The sequence below is a fragment of the Rutidosis leptorrhynchoides genome, chromosome 3, assembly GCF_046630445.1.
Source record: "Rutidosis leptorrhynchoides isolate AG116_Rl617_1_P2 chromosome 3, CSIRO_AGI_Rlap_v1, whole genome shotgun sequence".
In the NCBI taxonomy this organism is placed as follows: Eukaryota; Viridiplantae; Streptophyta; class Magnoliopsida; order Asterales; family Asteraceae; genus Rutidosis; species Rutidosis leptorrhynchoides.
The window spans coordinates 316,590,561-316,612,622 of NC_092335.1; the positions used below are offsets into that span (position 1 = coordinate 316,590,561).

General features: G+C 30.0%; 1 protein-coding gene across 1 annotated transcript; it reads left to right on the plus strand.

The window, feature by feature from the left end:
* Positions 1-15,707: 15,707 nt before the first annotated feature.
* Positions 15,708-21,837, plus strand: LOC139901095 (uncharacterized). The gene is made up of 4 exons (XM_071883833.1): positions 15,708-16,083; positions 20,190-20,414; positions 20,528-20,781; positions 21,268-21,837. Exons 1-4 carry the CDS (start codon positions 15,708-15,710, stop codon positions 21,835-21,837), a joined length of 1,425 nt encoding a protein of 474 aa, XP_071739934.1.
* Positions 21,838-22,062: the final 225 nt, after the last annotated feature.

Sequence of the window (22,062 nt, forward strand, 5' to 3'; positions counted from 1 at the left end):
AATAATTCATAATAGGTTTTCAAATTTTTAAATTACCGTTTGCTGGTGAAGCGTAAGATAAAATCCAATGGTTAATATAAACGTATGATATCATCTTAATGTAAAATGTCAAATGGTTTTTATCTAATCGACGAACCTTATCATAGTTTTTTATTCTATATGATTCACCATTATGAAAGCTAAATAATTAACTTATCAAAAGACACGAGGAAAAATATTGTAAAGTAATTATTGGAAATCAAACAGGAATGTCCATTAAGTTTTGTCTAACAATCATTAATTGATACCTTGTTCTCACTTGTAATTCACATTACCAATTATCACAAATACCGTTAAAAAGGAACGATTTCTCAAATCAACGTGAACCTCACAATAGAGACCCGTAATCACAATTCAATGTATCTGATAATTCAATCATTTGATATTATCTTCTATTCCATCAATAAACATATGGGAGCAATTACGTTCAGGTAAAGTATTATACATTTAATACTTTGTTGACATTTTCAAGTTATATTATATATACATATATATACATATATAATCATATCAATTATATAATGGTTCGTGAATCGTCGGAATTTTGTCAAGGTTAAATGAATGTATGATCATAGTTTAAAAATTTTTTTTTCTTTTTTTAGATTCAACAGACTTTGCTTATCGTGTCGGAAACATATAAAGATTAAATTTTAAATTTGGTCAAAAATTTCCGGGTTGTCACACATGAAGCTGCATTTCAGTTGTTAAAAGAGAAGTTAACGACTGCACCGATTTTATCTTTACCCGAAGGAACTGAGGATATCGTGGTTTATTGCTACGCTTCACGATAGGATTTTGGTTGCGTGTTGATGCAACGTACGAAAGTGATTGCGTATGGATCGCGACAGTTGAAGATACATGAACAGAACTATACGACTCACAATTTAGAACTTGGTGCTGTAGTCTTTACACTGAAGATGTGGAGACACTATCTGTATGGTACTAAGTTTACTGTGTTCACAGATCACAAGAGTTTGCAGCATATTTTCGATCAGAAACAGTTTAATATGAGACAGAGACGTGTATTGAACGACTACGACTGCGACATTAGCTACCATCCTGGTAAGGCTAATGTAGTGGTAGATGCTTTGAGTAGGAAGGAGAGAGTAAAGCCTATTCGAGTTAGAGCATTGAACTTGACTATTCGAAGAAACCTTACTTCTCAGGTATATGACGCACAGTTAGATCCGTTGAAAAAAGAGAATGTTGCTACCGAATCGCTTCGAGGCATCGATAAGAAGTTCATTACTCGAGAAGATGGAACTCGATATTTTATCGACAGAATTTGGGTACCGAAGTTTGGCGGATTAAGGGAACTAGTGCTAGAAGAGGCATACAAGACAAGGTATTCTATTCAACCTGGATCCGACAAGATGTACCAAGATCTTAAGGTACTGTATTGGTGGCCTAATAAGAAAGCTGATATCGCAACTTATGTTGGTAAGTGCTTGACTTGTGCTAAAGTTAAGGCAGAGCATCAGAAACCATCAGGATTGTTGACACAGCCAGAGATTCCACAATGGAAGTGGGAAAATATTACAATGGATTTTATCACTAAGTTGCCTAAAACTGTAGGAGGTTATGATACGATTTGGGTTATCATTGATCGTCTTATGAAGTCTGCTCATTTTCTCCCGATTAAGAAAACGGATAAGATGGAGAGGTTGGCACAAATCTACATAAATGAAGTAGTTTATCGACATGGAGCGCCGCTATCCATTATTTCTGACAGAGATAGTAGATTGACATCTAGATTCTGGCAAGCTTTACAAGATGCCATGGGAACCCGTTTAGATATGAGTACAGCATACCATCCGCAGACTGATGGTTAAAGTGAGAGAACCATTCAGACACTAGAAGACATGTTAAGAGCATATGTTATTGACTTTGGAATTGGATGGGATAGACATCTACCATTAGTAGAGTTTTCTTACAACAACAGTTATCACGCAAGTATAAAGGCAGCGCCTTTTGAAGCACTGTATGGCAGAAAGTGCAGATCACCTATATGTTGGACTGAGTTAAGAGATAGTCAGTTAACTGGTCATGAGATTGTACACGAAACTATAGAGAAGATCTCGTTGATACGAGAGAGAATGAAAATAGCGCAAGATCGTCAAAAGAATTATGCCAATATTAGAAGGAAAGATTTGAAATTCCAGGTTGGAGACAAAGTTATGCTCAAAGTATCACCTTGGAAGGGTGTAGTGCGGTTTAGCAAGAGAGAAAAGTTAAGTTCGAGGTTTATTGGACCGTTTGAGATTACTGAAAGAATTGGTCCAGTAGCGTATAAGTTGAAGCTACCGCAAGAACTTAGTGAGATTCATGATACTTTTCATGTTTCCAATTTGAAGAAATGTTTATCAGATGAAATTTTGGTAATTCCCTTAGACGAAGTGCAAGTTGATCCTAAGCTTAATTTCATTGAAGAACCTGTTGAGATTATGGGTCACGAGGTTAAGCAACTAAAGCAAAGCGGAATTCTGCTCGTTAACGTTAGATGGAATGCCCGTAGAGGACCAGAAATCACGTAGAAACGTGAAGATCAGATGAGACTTAAGTATCTGCAACTATTTCCCGAGGAGACGACTATGGCGAATGAGCACTAAATGTTCGGGACGAAATTTTTCATAACAGGTGGGTAATGTAACAACCCGACTTTTTCCGTTTACTATCGTTACTTGTCTGTTAAGTGTTTAACGGTGTTTAATAGAATTAAATACATGCTTATTAGAGAGATTCTTGAATTAATAGGTTATATTAATTTATGAATTTATTTTGGAAAGTGAAATAACTAGAAAATGTTACGATTAAGTTAATCGCCTAGAAAGCTTTTCAGTTTACGGAACTCAGAAAAATGACGGAATAATTATTTTCAAAAATTATTAACTTTAAGAAAAACTAATTTAATTTATTATTTATTTAGTGAATTAAATCCGGTGATTTTGTTTCAACGACTAGTTAACATTCCGGAGACCCGGTACAGTTAACGACACTCGAAACGGACCACGAGCATATGAGTAGTTAACACCCCTAGAAGGGCCATTCGGCTGAACCCTTAGTGGGTACCCCTTAATGGACTTATTTTGTGTAGTGGGTCATTAGTTTGGTAAGTTTAGGCCATAACCCGAAGTATTTAAGGCAAAGGAATCCCATAAACCCTTATTTTTCTTCTCCTTGTCCAATTGGTTTCTCCCTCCCCTCTCTTCTTGCTCGTTAACATCAACACACACACATACACTCATCAAAAGTTGAAATTAGATCAAACCTCGTGCATAAATGTTGTTCTACGCATCGTTCTCTACGCGGTGGTATAAGCAATTTGATCATTAGAGGTATAATTGCTAACCCTAGTTTTTATAAATCTTATTTTTATGCAATTACATAGTGTATTAGAGTCTAGTGCTCAATTAATGGTGTCTTGTGTTGTTATTAATCGTTTGATTGCTTAATTAACGTTGTTTACATGAAAGATGAATTTGTATTTTAATGATCTGATTTAATTTACATGAAAATTGATCTTTTAACATGTTTTAATGGAAATATATCGAAAATTTATTAATTTTAGACTCCGATTTTGCGTGATTTCGTTATCGTATGCTTAAGATATGCTTAATCGAAGATTTGACTAGGTTATGTGCGTAATCCGAATTTTCTGAGTTGCATGCTTTGTGTTTTAGCTTATAAAAAGTCTACTACTTTATTCCTTATGAAAATTTATGCAATTTGGACTTAATATTTGCGTCAAAAGGTTATGTAATGCTCCCGTTACGTCAAAACGAAGATTTGGTTCTTAAAGTGAGCTGAATCAGTTTTTAAAGTTACATAAAAATTGCTAGAGTGAACTAGGAATTGATTGAGACTTTCTTCTGGAATATGTTAGTTTATATGTTACTTGACATTTTTCATTTGTATGTGAACTTGCGAGAACGTTATTTTCCATGAGATATATGCTCGTATAAGTGATGTGCCCAGATGATGATTAAAAACTGAAGAGTTTGTAAAGGTTTGTGAAAATGTACAAATTGGCTAAAGCAATTTTTCTGATTATTTTATCACTAAAACTTTGAGATGTTTGAGATGACTCCAATTGGCCGTTCATCAAAATCTATTTTCCATATTTTTTGAAAAATGTTTAAAAACTGACGCGCGGGCAGAAATTGCTGTAATAAACTATGATTAGACCCTTTCTGATATTGGACTTTTATATATCGTATGAGGCTTTGACAGGACTTTTTGGAATCAATTTTAAGTGTAGTTATGATCTGGAGTTGTTCATAATTTAATGATTTATGTGCTATGAGCTATAGTTGGATCTTTCTGCGACGTACGAATTTCTAAGGCATGCTTTAAGGTGCAAAAGTGCAATATGCTTAACTATGACTTGTAAAGTGATACTTGACCTACGTTTGACTTGTTGACCATGTTTGCATGACCTACTGAGATGTTTGACTTTAGTTGACCACTTTGACCGAGTTGACTTTAGGGTTGACTTTGGTTGACTTGCTTGGATTAGTTGACTTTTACTTGTTCGTTGAGTCAGTCTGAGCACTAGAACTTTGCGTACAGTATGGGTTGACATGGTTTAATATATAAGTGTATACTTAAGATGATTTACTTATTTATATTGCGTTATTCAGTCGAGATTGTTCGACAACCGTACGTTTTGCTAAGAAATTACAAATGCTTTTGCTAAGGTGAGTCTACAGTCCCTACTACATTTTTACAGGGATGAGATGCATGCTTTTTCCAAATGTTTTACATATTAGGCACAAGTAACTTACAAAGAATATACATATGAGTTCAGATCAAAAATCCCTTAACTTGATTATATTAGTTACTTTGTAAGCTCGACTTATAGGGACGGTACCGTTAGGTTTGACAAACCTCACCTCAACATAACTGGTGCTTATTTTGTTTGTACTCGCACACTTGATCGATGTATCGCCATGATAGGGTAAACTAAAGACGTGTGTTCGGCTCACGCAAAGGTTAAAGCTTTATAATCAAGTGCTCATGATAATGTATACTTTTCCTATGATGTTTTCCAAGAAAATCTTGTGGCCTAACTTACGAAATGATTAATTAAACCTGTAGTTTCACTCAACGTTTTTCTTTGACGTTTTGTGTGACGACCCAGAAATTTCTGACCAAATTTAAACTTAATCTTTATATTAGTTCCGACACGATAAGCAAAGTCTGTAATGTTGAGTCACAAAATTTTTGAACTGTTTCATATATATTTAATTGACCTTCGACTGTTTCCGACAATTCACGAATAATTAATTGTAAATTGATATGTGTGTATATATATACATGGTATTTGGAATTATAATTTGTAATATTATATATTGTAATATATATATATATATATATATATATATATATATATATATATATATATATATATATATATATATATATTAAAGATTCAACATATTACATAATTGATAAATTGTAATAAATTGTAATAAATTGCAATATATTACATCTAGTTACAAGTTGGAATATAATTATCATTATTTTCATTATTATTGTCAATAGTAATATTAATATTAAAATCATTATTATTAATATTATTAGTTTCAATAAACAACATGTAGATATGAAATTTATATATATAAATTGTTATAGTATTATTACTAATATTATTATAATTAGTATGATTATTATTATTATTAATAATATTGTTGTTATAAATTTATAGTTATTATCATATTCATTAATATTAATAATAATACTATTATGATTAATAATATGTTATTATAAATTTTTATTATTATTAAGAGTATTATTACTATAATTATATTTATTAATGAATAAGATTAATCACAATATGTAAATGTAGATATGTACATATAGATATATAAATACAGATATATAAAATCAGATATATATATATATATTGATATACATATATAGATACAATATACAAATCAGTGCTTTTGTATTAATAATATAATTATTAGATTTAGGTTAAATACGGATTAAAATACAGAATCAAATCTGTTTCACGTTCCTATCATCTTTATTCAATTTTTTGTTCATGTCTCTGAAAGAGTTAAACAACCAAATCGATCATACCATTCTGTTAGAAATCAACATCGATCTTTTTAATTCTTTTATATATTTTTCTGTCCTGGTGGTCCGCTCGAATTGAGAAGAGATTCCCATTACCATTACAAACAAAAATTGATAGAATCAAAATCAGATATAATGATTCTGTAAGATACAAAGATTACTAGATATTTAATAAATGAAGAATCGAATGCAGTTAGGCATCCAGATCAATCTTCTTAATATTTTATTTTACTCATCCTTCCTGATTTCAATTTGTTACCCATTCAAATTAACTTCTCAATACAAACAAGATGATCAAATCAAGTTGTTAGAGACCAATAGTAATCGTACGAATCTGTTACACATCACTTTCTGCTTTATTTTTCTTGTTATTTCTTCCTGGCTCGAATATGTTTATCGAACTCTTCACTATTATAAAACAACCCATCACTCCGGTAAAACCAAGAGGGAGAAACACAAACCATTTGATTTATGTATATACATATAATCAAGCATACACAAAATATATTAACTAACCTCATATTCTTGCTTCGTTTAATCACCAACCGTTACCTTCAACTTCTCATCACATGCAAATTAGTTTTGTTTTTGCTCATCTCTTCATTAGAACCGCCACACTATGATCTTAAACCATCACCATCCAAGAATCAACTTAAATGCAACCATCATCACACACCACGGTCATCAAAAGCTTTTGTATGTGTTTCTAGTTTTCAAATCGTGAAAACCACCTTGAATATATATATATATATATATATATATATATATATATATATATATATATATATATATATATTTTCTTTCCTGTTTCTTTTCTCTATTGAATAGCTCGAATTCCCCCAAACTTTCTGCTACTTCAGCTATCTACTTCCGTTCCAATTCTTTCTATTAAACCACCCATTTCAACAGCCTGTTATGTATCTGAAACCACGAATAACAACTGGTATTATTTTACTTTTTCCTCTCTTATCGAACAACTCAACTACAACTGTAGTTTATGCTATTTTTTTTATGAAGATAGATGATGATGGTGTTTAAAGGAAGGGTGACTTTATATACATAAAGATGAATGATGAGCGATATTAATGAAAATTCAATTATATGCTTCCCCTAATCTCAGTTTCAATAAATAAACTGTGTGTTGCTTTGCTTTTCTATGGTGGGCCGATACAACCACTACATGTTGTCAAATTAATTGTATAGAAACTCTCATGAATTGCGCTAGAAATTCGGATATATGGTGCATGTGGGACAACCATGAAAGTTATGGCCGATAAAAAGAATAAAAATATTGGCAAGGTGGTATGGAACATTAAACTACTGCATTTGTTTAATTGAATTTTTCAATTTAGCATATAGTGGAAATAGAACAGGCCACCCAAAAATAATATTGGGTTATTGTGATTGCTAAACGGGTTCCATATATTTAACATTGGGTCGTGAGTTTTAATGGACCATTATGTAACTAACTGGGTCGCTATACTCTCTGATTGATTGGGCTTCGATTACTAAATGGGCCAGCAGGCCATGTCGAAGCAAGAAGATCAAGCTATCATGTTCCCAAGTTAATTTTTGTCCCAGCTGAATAATAATAGTGGGTACAAGAGAGGCGTAACGTGTCTCACGTTTACATTAATTTCCATGCATGATTTCACTTAATCACACATGTTCTAGATAGTGGAATAGGAGTTACTCATATTTATTTAGTAACATTCAAATTCTCTAGTATGTATATGTTAGGCGTATATTTAGATGAGGGCAGAAGAAAATTGGTTTAAGGTTATCTCTGTTTCTATTACGATAACGATAGTAGTTAGATGATGGTGACTAGCGTGATGAAATGATGATAAAAGAATGAGTTGATAATGAATGACGAGAATATGATATACGATGATGTGAATATGTAGATGATGATCGTGATCAAATATGGAACGATGGAGATGACGAAATAAAAATTCAAAAATGATGAAGAATAGTTCTGGGTCTTGATTTTTTTTTTTTTAAAAAAAGAAAAGAAGAAAGAAGCAGTATACTAAGGGTTAAATAGATTTTATGGTTAAAGTTGTTATCGGGTTAGCGGGACGTCACGGGTTCAAACCCAGACTTGGGCATTTTTTTAGGACTACTCCTTTGAGGTAGTTTACTTACTTATTATTACTCATTATTATTATTATTATTATTATTATTATTATTATTATTATTATTATTATTATTATTATTATTATTATTATTATTATTATTATTATTATTATTATTACTATTATTACTATTATTATTATTATTATTATTATTATTATTATTATTATTATTATTATTATTATTATTATTATTATTATTATTATTATTCTTATTATTATTATTATTATTATTATTATTATTATTATTATTATTATTATTATTATTATTATTATTATTATTATTATTATAATATTTATTATCATTATTAGTAAAAGTATTATTATTATTATTAATATCATTAACATTATTATTATCACAAATATTATTATTATTAATAATAAATAACAATTTTATTTATTTTTAGTAGTATTATCATTATTATTAATATTAAAAGTATTATTTTTATCATTAGTATTATTAATTCATCTAATAAAGATTTTTTTCTATATAAAAATATATTTATGACATAAAACATGTCTATATTAATATTTTTGTAATAAATATTAATTATTTAGTTAAAGTATATAAAAATAAATATATCTAATGAAGTTATTAATGAAACATTAAAATAACAACTATAATACTAATAATATGTAAATTTATACGATTACCATTATATGTGTTAATATATACATAAATAATATAGGTTCGTGAATCTGAGGCCAACCCTGCATTGTTCAATGTCGTCATATGTATTTTTACTACAAAATACATTATAGTGAGTTTCATTTACCTTTTTACCCTTTATATTTTTGGGCTGAGAATATACATGCACATTTTTTATAAATGTTTTACGAAATAGACACAAGTAATCGAAACTACATTATATGGTTGAATGATCGAAGCCGAATATGCGCCTTTTACTTGGTAACCTAAGAATTAGTAAACCAGTCTACTAATTGACGCGGATCCTAAAGATAGATCTATTGGGCCCAACAAACCCCATCCGTTGTAGCGAATGCTTTAGTACTTCGATGTTGTTTTATCATGTCCGAAGGATTTCCCGGAATGATAGGGGATATTCTTATATGCATCTTGTTAATGTCGGTTACCAGGTGTTCAATCCATATGAATGAGTTTTGTCTCTATGCATGGGACGTATATTTATGAGAAATGGAAATGAAAATGTTGTGGTCTATTAAAATGATGGAAATGATTATTTATGTAAAACTAATGAACTCACCAACCTTTTGGTTGACACTTTAAAGCATGTTTATTCTCAGGTATGAAAGAAATCTTCCGCTGTGCATTTGCTCATTTTAGAGATATTACTTGGAGTCATTCATGACATATTTCAAAAGATGTTGCATTCGCGTCGTCGAGTTCTTCAAGATTATTATTATGTCAATTATAGTTGGACATATTATGAAATGGTATGCATGTCATCAACTTTCGATGTAATGAAAGATTGTCTTTTCAAAAACGAATGCAATGTTTGTAAAATGTATCATATAGAGGTCAAGTACCTCGCGATGTAACCAACTACTGTGAATCATTTATAATCGATATGGACTTCGTCTGGATGGATTAGGATGGGTTACTACATTTTGCATGTTTCATCTCAGGTACATAGAGGTAGTGCTTCCGCTTAACTGAAGTTATTATGCTATTTGCCGCTAGAACCGGACGGTGTCCAGCATATTTATCATTTTCATTTCAAGAACAAATATTCACATTTAAACTACTTTATTTTGAGATGTTTTGGGTTCATATACATTAGTCATTTATGTCAAACGTTTTCCAGTTACATTTTCTTTAATAAATGACTTGATTTGATAATTAATATGAACACTTTTCGGAAACGTCTCATATAGAGGGCTTGACTGCTAAACTGTGGGACCAGGAATTAATATTCCATTAGTGGATTCTGACGGGGTATTACATCTAGCAACGATGGATATGGGTTCGGGAAATTCTAGGTAGATGGAACCAACAAGAGGGAACCTCGTATCATGAGCATATTGTGCCTCCGACCATTAATGGCAGGGATGGATTAATGGGTCAATCACAACAGGATACGATTTACACCTTGTTTGCTAGAATCTTTAGGCATAAAACACGTATTGAGCGACTTCAAGGGATGGTTGATTGAAGAAGTACACTGTACACTGCATGAGGAGATCAAGTTGTTGAAGTACCGTGTGGATGATTCTCGTTTTAATGAGCTTGAGGAAGTACACTGTACACTGCATGAGGAGATCGAGTTGTTGAAGTACCGTGTGGATGATTTGTCGATAAGGAATCGTGACCTTGCGGAGAAGGTGGCTAGTTTAGGAACTCGTTTGAATGAAGTGGTTTCGGTAGTTAATGCCATTGTTCCACAGTAGTTTTACCGTTAGGGAGTAGGAGTGTTGATTTTCTAGCTTACACTCTTAAGATGTTCTTATTTCGGATATTATAGGTTAAGTAACTAATGTAATAGTTGTTTATATGTATGAAAGGAACTAACGGGCAGGTTAGATACCCAAATTTTGTAATATTGAAAAGCCTATCTTAATCGATAACTTTTATATTATGGTTACTAGAGTTCATTTTCATATTATGAATATTTATATATATGTTACTTATAATATCTCAAAAATTTGACTTATCTTTCTTTGTTATAAAAATGCCTCCGAAGAGAAATCCAAACACGGGAATGAGTACTGCTCAGATTGAGGAGATGGTAACTCAAGGAGTAGCTGAAGCAGTTGCTAACAATGAAGCAGGACGTGTAGCAAATGTCGCGAATGAAAGGAGACCCGAAGTGGCAAACGTTTAGCAGCGATGCAATTACAAGGCATTTATGGGTTGCAAGCCCCATAGTTTTTCGGGAACGAAAGTATAACGACCCGTCCTAATCCATCTGGACGAATACATTACATTTGGTTACATCGCGAGGTACTTGACCTCTATGTGATACCTTTTACAAACATTGCATTCGTTTTTAAAAGACAAACTTTCATTACATCGACAGTTGACAGGCATGTATACCATTTCATAATATATCCAACTATAATTGACTTAATAATATTCTTAATGAACTCAACGGCTTGAATGCAACGTCTTTTGAAATATGTCATGAATGACTCCAAGTAATATCTCTAAAATGAGCAAATGCACAGCGGAAGATTTCTTTCATACCTGAGAATAAACATGCTTTCAAGTGTCAACCAAAAGGTTGGTGAGTTCATTAGTTTATCATAATCAACCATTTCCATAATTTTAATATACCACAAGATTTCATATTTCCATTTTTCAATAACATGCAATCTGCATAAAAATCATTCATATGGATTGAACACCTGGTAACCGACATTAACTAGATGCATATAAGAATATCCCCTATCATTCCGGGACATCCATCGGATAGGATATAAAACAACATCGAAATACTAAAGCATCCGCTACAACAGATGGGGTTCGTTAGGCTCAATAGATCTATCTTTAGGATTCGCGTCAATTAGTAGATCGGTTTACTAATTCTTAGGTTACCAAGCAAAAGGGGCATATTCGGCTTCGATCATTCGCCCATATAATGTAGTTTCAATTACTTGTGTCTATTTCGTAAAACATTTATAAAAATTGCGCATGTATTCTCAGCCCAAAAATATAAAGGGTAAAAAGGCAAATGAAAACTCACATAATGTATTTTGTAGTAAAAATACATATGACGACATTGAACAATGCAAGGTTGACCTCGGATTCACGAACCTATATCATTTGTATAATTATTAACACATATAATTGTAATCGAATAAGTTTTATATTATTATTATTTCAATTATTTATATTTATATATATATATATATATACACACTTTTATATATGTTTTATATAAGTATTTTAATAACAAATTTTATTGTAATAATAATAGTAATATTCATAGTAATCTTGATTATTATAATATAGTTATAGTAATAATAGTAATAATGATACTAATAATAAAAATGATAGTAATAATAATGTTAAAAAATAATATTAGTGTTTAAAAATGATAATAATGATAATAATAATAGTTATAATATTCATGAAATTAATAGTATTAATAATATTCATAAAAATACTAGTAATATTCATAAAAATAATAATAATGATACAAATAATGATAATAATAGTAATAATAATAATAATAGTAAATTTAAAAATAATGATCTTTTCAATAAAAATGACAATTTTAATAAAAGTGTAATTTTAATGATAATAATAATAATAATAATAATAATAATAATAATAATAATAATATTAATAATAATAATATTATTAATACTAACAATAATGATAATAATATTAATTGTATTAACAATACTAATACTTATGTTCTTCATATTATTAATAACCTAATAACAATAATAACTAATAATAACAACAACAATAATAATAATAATAATAATAATAATAATAATAATAATAATAATAATAATAATAATAATAATAATAATAATAATAATAATAATAATAATAATAATAATAATAATAATAATAATAATAATAATAATAATAATAATAATAATAATAAAATGAGTAATAAGCAAACTACCTCAATGAAGTAGCCCTTAAAAAAATGTCCATGTCCGGGTTTGAGCCCGCGACGTCTCGCTTAACGACAACACCCTTAACCATAACACCAACAGTTTCATTCTATTTTATTTCATATGCTTAATCTAAACTGTTTAAACATCTTCTTCCATCCTCACAATCAGACATCTCAGCCCAATCAATATTTACCATCACAGCCCAATAATTAAACAGTTTCGGCCCAACAAGCGATTTTATAAGCCCAAGTTTTTATTGCAATAAAAAAAATGCAGTCGACTAGGTCTAGTATCGAACTCAGGACCACTCGCTTACCAAGCATACACTAAACCACTCTTCTGTAATCACGTTTCTGGTTAATTCACGAAGCATATCTCCTATATATCTATCTGTTTCTTTTTCCTTCTCACTAATCAATTCATCATCATTGTTCTATAATAGAATATTGAAATAGAAAACAAGTATTAACCACAACAATCATCATCTTTTTCATATAACATCATAATCATCTTCGTACCCATGTTTCATCACCACCTTTATACTTCTCGGTCACGATACATTATTAAAGTAAAGCCAACTGCAATAGCGGCACTCAACTCGAGTAGATAGAAGGAGAACAACTTAACCAGCTGCCCAATATTTAAATACATTTATAGCCCATTAAGTGTATTCCTATATGGCCCGAGAAAAAGAAAAAAATAATAACTTTCCAGCAAGTTAACGTGATCGACCCCTTTTTTTATATATAAGTGGAGTAGTTATTCTAACAAGTGGATGTCGGCCAATATGTCTTACAATGCCCCACATATATTATTTGTTTAGAACTTGGTAGGTGTGTTATTGCAATATTCCATACATCAACTTGACCAAGCTTTAAACTAGAATATATCCAACTTGCATCATCAGCTTCCTTTCATTCTTTATGTCCATTATCATCTTCTTTCAAAATAGAAATCAGTAGAAAACAGTGTTCACGAGCAGCAACATGGAAACAGAAAATGAATGGCGACTGCCGGTGGTTTTGGTTCGAGAGGAATTAGAAATAGCTGTTGTAGCAACGAGTTGAAGACAGAAGCAATTAACAGCCTCTTTTAATGATGTTCGTGGTTGTGTGTTCTCAAGGTTACAAGGAAAAATACAACTGTAGTAACTACAGTGATGATGGTCATAAGTGGTGTCAGGTTCGAGTGGTAGGGTGTTTGTGTAATTCACGAGTGAAACAAGTACCCGTTGTAGTTTTTGATGATGATAAATGATGATGAGTTTTGGAGATGGTGGAGGTTTATGGTGTAGGGTAGTGGTGTAAGGGTGATGGATTGATCAAACGTAATCTTTGATGGTCGATGGAGACGGTTACAGTGGGTGTTTGATCAAGCAGAAACAACATCGAAGAAAGGAATGGTTTTGATGGTGGTTTGATTAAAAGTGTCGGTTGTGGTGTTGGTGAAAAGTGATGGTCACAATCCTTGCTTTTCGGGTTAATAACGAACATAAACAGAAACATTCGAGTAGAGGTTCTATGATTAAGATGATGGTGGTTTCGATGGTTGATGGATTCAGTTGTGATGATAATTCGATCAAGAAGAGAAAGAGAAAACAAAGTGGTGGTTTTCTTTTAGTAAGTTGTGGTAGTAGTAATCTCGAGCTAGAATGTGCACGAGTAAACAGAAAAGAGAAAGAAAAAAATAAAAAATAATAATATAATTGATAGGAATGGATACTTGCAGATATGAATGGTCATATATGTATGTGATAATAATATCTGAAGTTAGATAATTGAAACAGAAAGAGATTTGATTTGATCTCGTTTGTAATATTTGATAGTGGTCGACAAAGCAATCACGAGTAAGAAAAGGAAGGACAAATACAAGAGAAAGATACAAAAACTTGATTCTGATGTTTAACAAAACTTATAATTTAGTGAACTTAGCTACCAATTATGCATATAAATTGAACAGAGATGACAGTGATTTAAACCTGATTTGGATTCTGTAAAAAAAATACGTATTTTGTATAAACCGGTATAAGTATTTATATATTTACTTAACTGAGTATATGTATTTACTTATATATATATATAATCTGAATTTTATATTTTTATCTGTATTTATATATACCCGTATTTGTATAACTATATATTGAACATGTGTATATATATCTGTATATTGAGAAACATAATAATAAACATTAATATTTATTTTTAATCATAATGAAATTAATAATAATACTATTAATAACTATATCTTTACTTGTAATTACTTCTAATATATTAATGTTTCAATTTATATGTATATTTTATTTTTAAAAATAATAATTTTAATGATACAAATATTGATATATACATTTATAATGAAGAAAATGTTAATTATATTTAAACTTGTAATTTATTTAATATAATATAAATTTTAAATTTTATCATATTTACTAATTATAATACATTGAATCTTTAATATCTATTACCTACAATATAACCTTATTTATGTATAGAATTATATATATATATATATATATATATATATATATATATATATATATATATATATATATATACATATTTATTTACAATTAATTGTTCGTGAATCGTCGGAGATAGTAACAAGGTAATTGATTACATGAATATAGTTCCAACATTTTTGAGACTCAACATTATAAACTTTGCTTATCGTGTCGAAATCATAATAAGATCAAGTTTAAATTTGGTTGGAAATTTCCGGTGGTCACAGAAAGGACCCGTAGGGTTAATGAGATGGCTTGAAAAAGTAGAATCAGTATTCAAAATCAGTGAGTGCGGAGACAATGATCGAGTGAAGTTCATATCATGTACTCTTTTAGATGGAGCCTTAACCTGGTAGAATTCTTTTGCCAAGTCTGTGGGTATTGATGTTGCATATAATATGCCATGGGAAGAATTCAAGAAGCAGATGATCGATGTGTACTGCCCAAGGAATGAGATTCAAAGGCTAGAAGCTGAATTGTGGAACTTAAAGTTACAAGGAACGGATATCTCAGGATATACTAATCGATTTCTTGAGTTAGCTTTAATGTGCCCAATCATGGTCACTCCCGAATATAAGAGAGTTGAGAGATATATTTGGGGTCTGTCAGAAGACATTCAAGGAAATGTTATGTCATCTAAACCTAAAATGATCCAGAGTGCTATTCGAATGGCGCATGATTTGACGATGCAAGTAGTGCGACGTCAACCAATCAATGCTAGGACGGATGTGAAGGTTACGACTAAGAAGCTTAAATGGGATGGAAACCAAGAAGGTAATTCCAAGAAGCAAGGAACAGCCTATGACAACCCGAAAATTTCCGAATAAATTTAAACTTGATCTTTATATGTTTCCGACACTATAAGCAAAGTCTGTAATATTGAAATCTCAAAAACTTTGAACTGTGTTCATGTAATCAATTACCCTTTGACTGTGCTTGACGATTCACGAACATTTATGTGTATATAGATATGTATATATAATATAGTTATATTAATTGAAAACGTTAACAAAGTATTAGATGTATAATACTTTACATAAATGTATTTGTTTCAAAATATGTTTAATATATTTATCGACGGAATTAAAAGATAATATTAAATGATTAAATTATCAGATACATTGTGATATGATTACGGATCTATGTTATGAGGTCCACTGTGATTTAAAAAATATATTCTTTTTGACAACATTCGGGAAATGGTAAAGTGATTTATAAGTAAGAACAAATGTGTCAATTAACGGGAACTAGACAAGGGTTAGTGGAAATTCCTGTTTAATTTCCAGTTCATGTTTTATAATATTTTCCTCATGACTTTGATAAGATAACTATGTTAACTTTCATTTTATTTAATGTGAAAGTAAAAACGTGGAGTGTAAATAATTTATATGTTGGATATCAACAAGTTAAGTAACTCGACATTTTTCATTATGATGATTTCATACATTTATTTAACCTTTGGACTTTATCACATACTTCACCAACAGACTGTAATTTAAAAACTTGAAACCCATTATGAATATATATAATTCTACTTTTCTAAAACTTTTTATGATATAACGATTTCCATTATTTTAACCTTTTAACAAAATGATTCTTAAATATATTTAGTTTTGGAAAACAAAATTATCATATTTATTTGATTTAGTTTCAAATGTATAAAAACGTTTTTAGTTTAAAAAGAACTTTATTATTAAAACGTATATAACTTTTATAAATATCTAGAACCACTTTTGACAACTTATTTCTTAACCAGTATGATAAAGATAACGATATTTATATTTTATTTTATTAAATATATATAACGATTTAAATTAATATTATATATATTTATACGCGTATTATACGTACATAGTTTTATACTTTTACTATACTTTAACTTTACCTTTACTTTACTTTTACTTTACTTTTACTTTACTTTAAATTTAATAATTCACTTTAATAATTCATACTTTAATAATTCATACTTTAATAATTCACTTTAATAATTCATACTTTAATAATTCACTTTAATAATTCATACTTTAATAATTCACTTTAATAATTCAAAAATCTATTATAAATAGAATTTAATAGGTTTCATTATTTCATAAAAACTTGAAAATATATTTCTCTAAACTCTCTCAATCGATTTACATATATATATTTACTCAGTATTATTTCAAGATATTATTAGTATACATAAAATACTACGACGGAGTTATGTTCAGGCGATTTCAAAATAAGTTTTCAAACGGGATAGAGCTAAGGAAATTATGGGTTATAGCTATGGAGATTATGGGTATTGTTCGAGGGTATTGTTCGTGAGGTCAACCTAATATTTATCATTTTCGTTGCGTCTACGTACTTTCCTGCAACATTGAATCACAATATTGATACGTGAGCATTCATATCTTATCTTTTATTTATTAATAGTGTATCCCTGACTAGTGCTCGAGTATATATGATCATGAATGCTTGTATGTTTAATATTGTCGTTAGATAGTTTATGATGAATCATGAATTTAATACATATGCTACTAGGATAAGGTATATGATATGCATGTCGTTGGAAAGCTAGCGAAAAATTAAGAACTTTTCATTTAGATATCGAATGAATTCGATGAACGGATTAGAAGTTATAGCCAATTGAATTTTTGTATTATTATTAAAAATTATTATTATTATCGTCGTTATTATCATCCTTATAATTTTTATCTAATTATTATTATTATTATTATTATTATTATTATTATTATTATTATTATTATTATTATTATTATTATTATTATTATTATTATTATTATTATTATTATTATTATTATTATTATCAATAAAAGGTATTATCATTAAAAATTATTATTTTTATTATTATTACTATCGTTATTATCATTAAGTATTATCATTAATATTATCATTATATTTATTATCATTAGTATTATTATAATTAAAAACTAATATTAGTAACACCTAATTATTATGATTATTATTATTATCATTAACATGAACGCGATATAAAAGATAATTAAAAGCTATTAAACGAATCGATTAGGAAATAATGAGTATGAGTGTCATGATGAAATTTAAAATATCGTAAGATGTTGAATTAAATAAAATTATCGTTTATCATTATTTTTATCATTACTATTATTATTAAAAGTATCGTTAGTATTAAAACTATCATTTTAACAAAAATTATCATTTTAATAGAAATTTCATTTTTATTATGAAATGTCATTATTATTATCATTTTAAGTAAAATTATTATTTTAAAGTTAATATTAAAAAAGTATCGTAAATATTAAAGTTATCATAATTAGAATTATCATTTTATCATAATATCATTTTTAGTAAATATAAATATTGAAATTTTTATTAATAGAATAATAATAATTATTATTATAAAATAATATAACTTTTACTTCTTATTATTATCAATGCTATTTTATCAAATAAATATGTAATACAAATAGTATAATTACCTTAATAAAACCTATCATAATTTTCTTATGATATTAAATGAACTTTATAAATTTTATTACTTAAGATATATAAAAGTATATTTTTATGTAAAGTTTTATTTATCAATAAATGAATTATATTATTTACTCTAATTAAATCTTTTAAAAATATAAAACGACGATATTTAAAGTATATAATAATCATGTATAGATTTTGGAAATCATTTTGAGTCAAATCGACTTTTGTTGACTTTTGTATATTAGTCTCGAGCATTAGGATTGTGGTACACTATGACTTGACCTAATTTGTTAGACAAATATTAACCAACACACACACACACACACACACACACACACACACACACACACACACATATATATATATATATATATATATATATATATATATATATATATATATATATATATATATATATATATATATATAATTTAGGTTCGTGAATCCGAGGCCAACCTTGCACTTATTCAATGACGTTAAATGTATTTTACTACGAAATACAGTATGGTGAGTTTCATTTGCCTTTTTTCCCCTTTATATTTTTGGGCTGAGAATACATGCGAATTTTTTATAAATGTTTTACGAAATAGACACAAGTAATCGAAACTACATTATATGGTTGAATGATCGAAGCCAAATATGCCCCTTTTGCTTGGTAACCTAAGAATTAGTTAACAGATCTACTAATTGGCGCGAATCCTAAAGATAGATCTATTGGGCCTAACGAACCACATCCAAAGTACCGGATGCTTTAGTACTTCGAATTTGTTTTAATCATGTCCGAAGGATTTCCCGCAATGATAGGGGATATTCTTATATGCATCTTGTTAATGTCGGTTACCAGGTGTTCAATTCATATGAATGATTTTTGTCTCTATGCATGGGACGTATATTTATGAGAACTGGAAATGAAATTCTTGTGGTCTATTAAAATGATGGAAATGAATGATTATGATAAACTAATGAACTCACCAACCTTTTGGTTGACACTTTAAAGCATGTTTATTCTCAGGTATTAAAGAAATCATCCGCTGTGCATTTGCTCATTTTGAAGATATTACTTGGAGTCATTCATGGCATATTTCAAAAGTTGTTGCATTCAAGTCGTTGAGTTCAATAGAGATTATTATTAAGTAAATGACAAATTAGGTCATTTATAGTTGGATATTATGAAATGATATGCATGCCTGTCAATTTTCGATGTAAAGAGAGTTTATCTTTTAAAAACGAATGCAATGTCTGAAAAATGTATCATATAGAGGTTAAATACCTCGCGATGTAATCAACTATTGAGAATCATTTATAATGTATATGAACCGGTCCTTTCACTGCCAAGTTTGATAGTTTGAATAGCAAGTATGCAGGAAAGAAACCCTACTGCAGCAGGTGCACGAAACATCATTTCGGTGTTTGTACTGTAGTTTGTGAGCGATGCAAGAAGCAAGGACATCTTTCAAAGGATTGTAGAGTTCGTTTATTAGGAAATGATAAGAATGATAAGAACAATCAGAATGTTTGTTTTGGATGTGGTCAAGCAGGGCATTTCAAGAAAGAATGTCCTAAGGCTAAGAAGGGTGAAACGGCTAACGGCCGAGATTTTCAGATCACAACGAAGGAAGCTCGTGAAGACCCAGAGTTAGTCACAGGTACGTTCCTCCTTGATAATCATTTAGCATCTATTTTATTCAATACCAGCGCTGATAAAAGTTTTATAGCTAAGGATTTAGTGTTGCGATAAATAGGCCTTTAACTGCCTTAGACACTAGATATGCTGTACAATTGGCAAACGGTAAGTTGATAAAAGTAGATGAGATTATGCGAGGTTGTGCCTTAAATTTGTCAAACAATCTGTTCGAGGTTGATTTAATGCCCGTTGAGTTAGGAAGTTTCGATGTTGTTATTGGTATGGACTGGTTATCTAAAAATCGTGCGGACATTAATTGTGCGGAAAAGTCTATTCGTATACCTCTTGAGAATGGTGAGAACTTAGTCATCCAAGGAGATAATAGCAAGGTAAACCTTAATATTATTTCCTGTATGAGAGCTCGAAGGTATCTAAAGAAGGGATATCCTTCCATTCTCACACATGTGAAATAACTCAAAACCAAAGAAATTGGATTAGAGGATATTCCAGTTGTTCGTGAGTTTCCTCAAGTATTTCCAGAAGATTTTCTGGGACTACCTCCGCATAGATAAGTTGAATTTCAGATTGATTTAATTCCAGGAGCCGCACCGGTTGCCAAATTGCCTTATCGATTAGCTCCTTTAGAACTGCAAGAACTGTCAAATCAATTTCAAGAATTATTAGATAAGGGATTTATTCAACCTAGTGTTTCTCCGTAGGGTGCTCCAATCTTGTTTGTCAAGAAGAAGGATGGATCTTTCAGAATGTGCGTTGACTATCGAGAGCTGAATAAGCTTACAGTCAAGAATCATTACCCGTTACCAAGGATAGATGATCTATTTGACCAATTGCAAGGATCAAGTGTTTATTCAAAGATCGATCTCAGATCAGGGTACCATCAATTGAGAGTCAAAGAGGACGATGTGCCTAAGACAGTGTTCAGAACACGCTATGGCCATTATGAATTTTTGGTAATGCCGTTTGGTTTAACCAACGCCCCTGCAATATTTATGGATATGATGAACAGAGTCTGCAAACCGTATCTAGATAAATTCATCATAGTGTTTATCAATGATATTTTTATCTACTCCAAGAATAAGGAAGAGCACGAGCAACATTTGAGATTAGTTTTGCAACTTTTAGAAAAAGAGCAGTTATATGCAAAATTTTCAAAGTGTGGTTTTTGGCTCGATTCAGTCCAATTTCTGGGTCATGTGGTTAATAGAGAAGGTATCTATGTTGATCCTACCAAGATTGAGGCTATTAAGAAATGGGAAGTGCCTAAGAACCCATATCAAATTTGTCAATTTCTAGGATTTGCTGGATATTATAGAGGATTTAATCAGAATTTCTCTAAGATAGCAAGACCGTTAACTGTGTTAACGCACAAGGATAAGAAATTTGAATGGTCCTCAGCACAGGAATCTGCTTTTCAAATGTTGTAACAGAAGTTGACAACTGCACCAATACTATCACTATCGGATGGAAATGAAGATTTTCTGGTTTATTGTGATGCGTCTTGACAAGGGTTAGGATGTGTTTTAATGCAACGATAGAAGGTCATTGCTTATGCATCTCGTCAACTGAAGAACCATGAGCAGAATTATACAACTCATGATTTGGAGTTAGGAGCAGTTGTGTTTGCGTTGAAAATATGGAGACATTATTTA

Excerpts from the sequence above, each read along its gene's own strand:
- LOC139901095 (XM_071883833.1), top strand. The coding sequence starts at position 15,708 with ATGCCATGGGAAGAATTCAAGAAGCAGATGATCGATGTGTACTGCCCA. Across the intron at positions 16,084-20,189 it reads ATGGGATGGAAACCAAGAAG|TTTGTGAGCGATGCAAGAAG; the intron begins GTAATTCCAAGA and ends TTTGTACTGTAG. Across the intron at positions 20,415-20,527 it reads AGACCCAGAGTTAGTCACAG|ACACTAGATATGCTGTACAA; the intron begins GTACGTTCCTCC and ends TAACTGCCTTAG.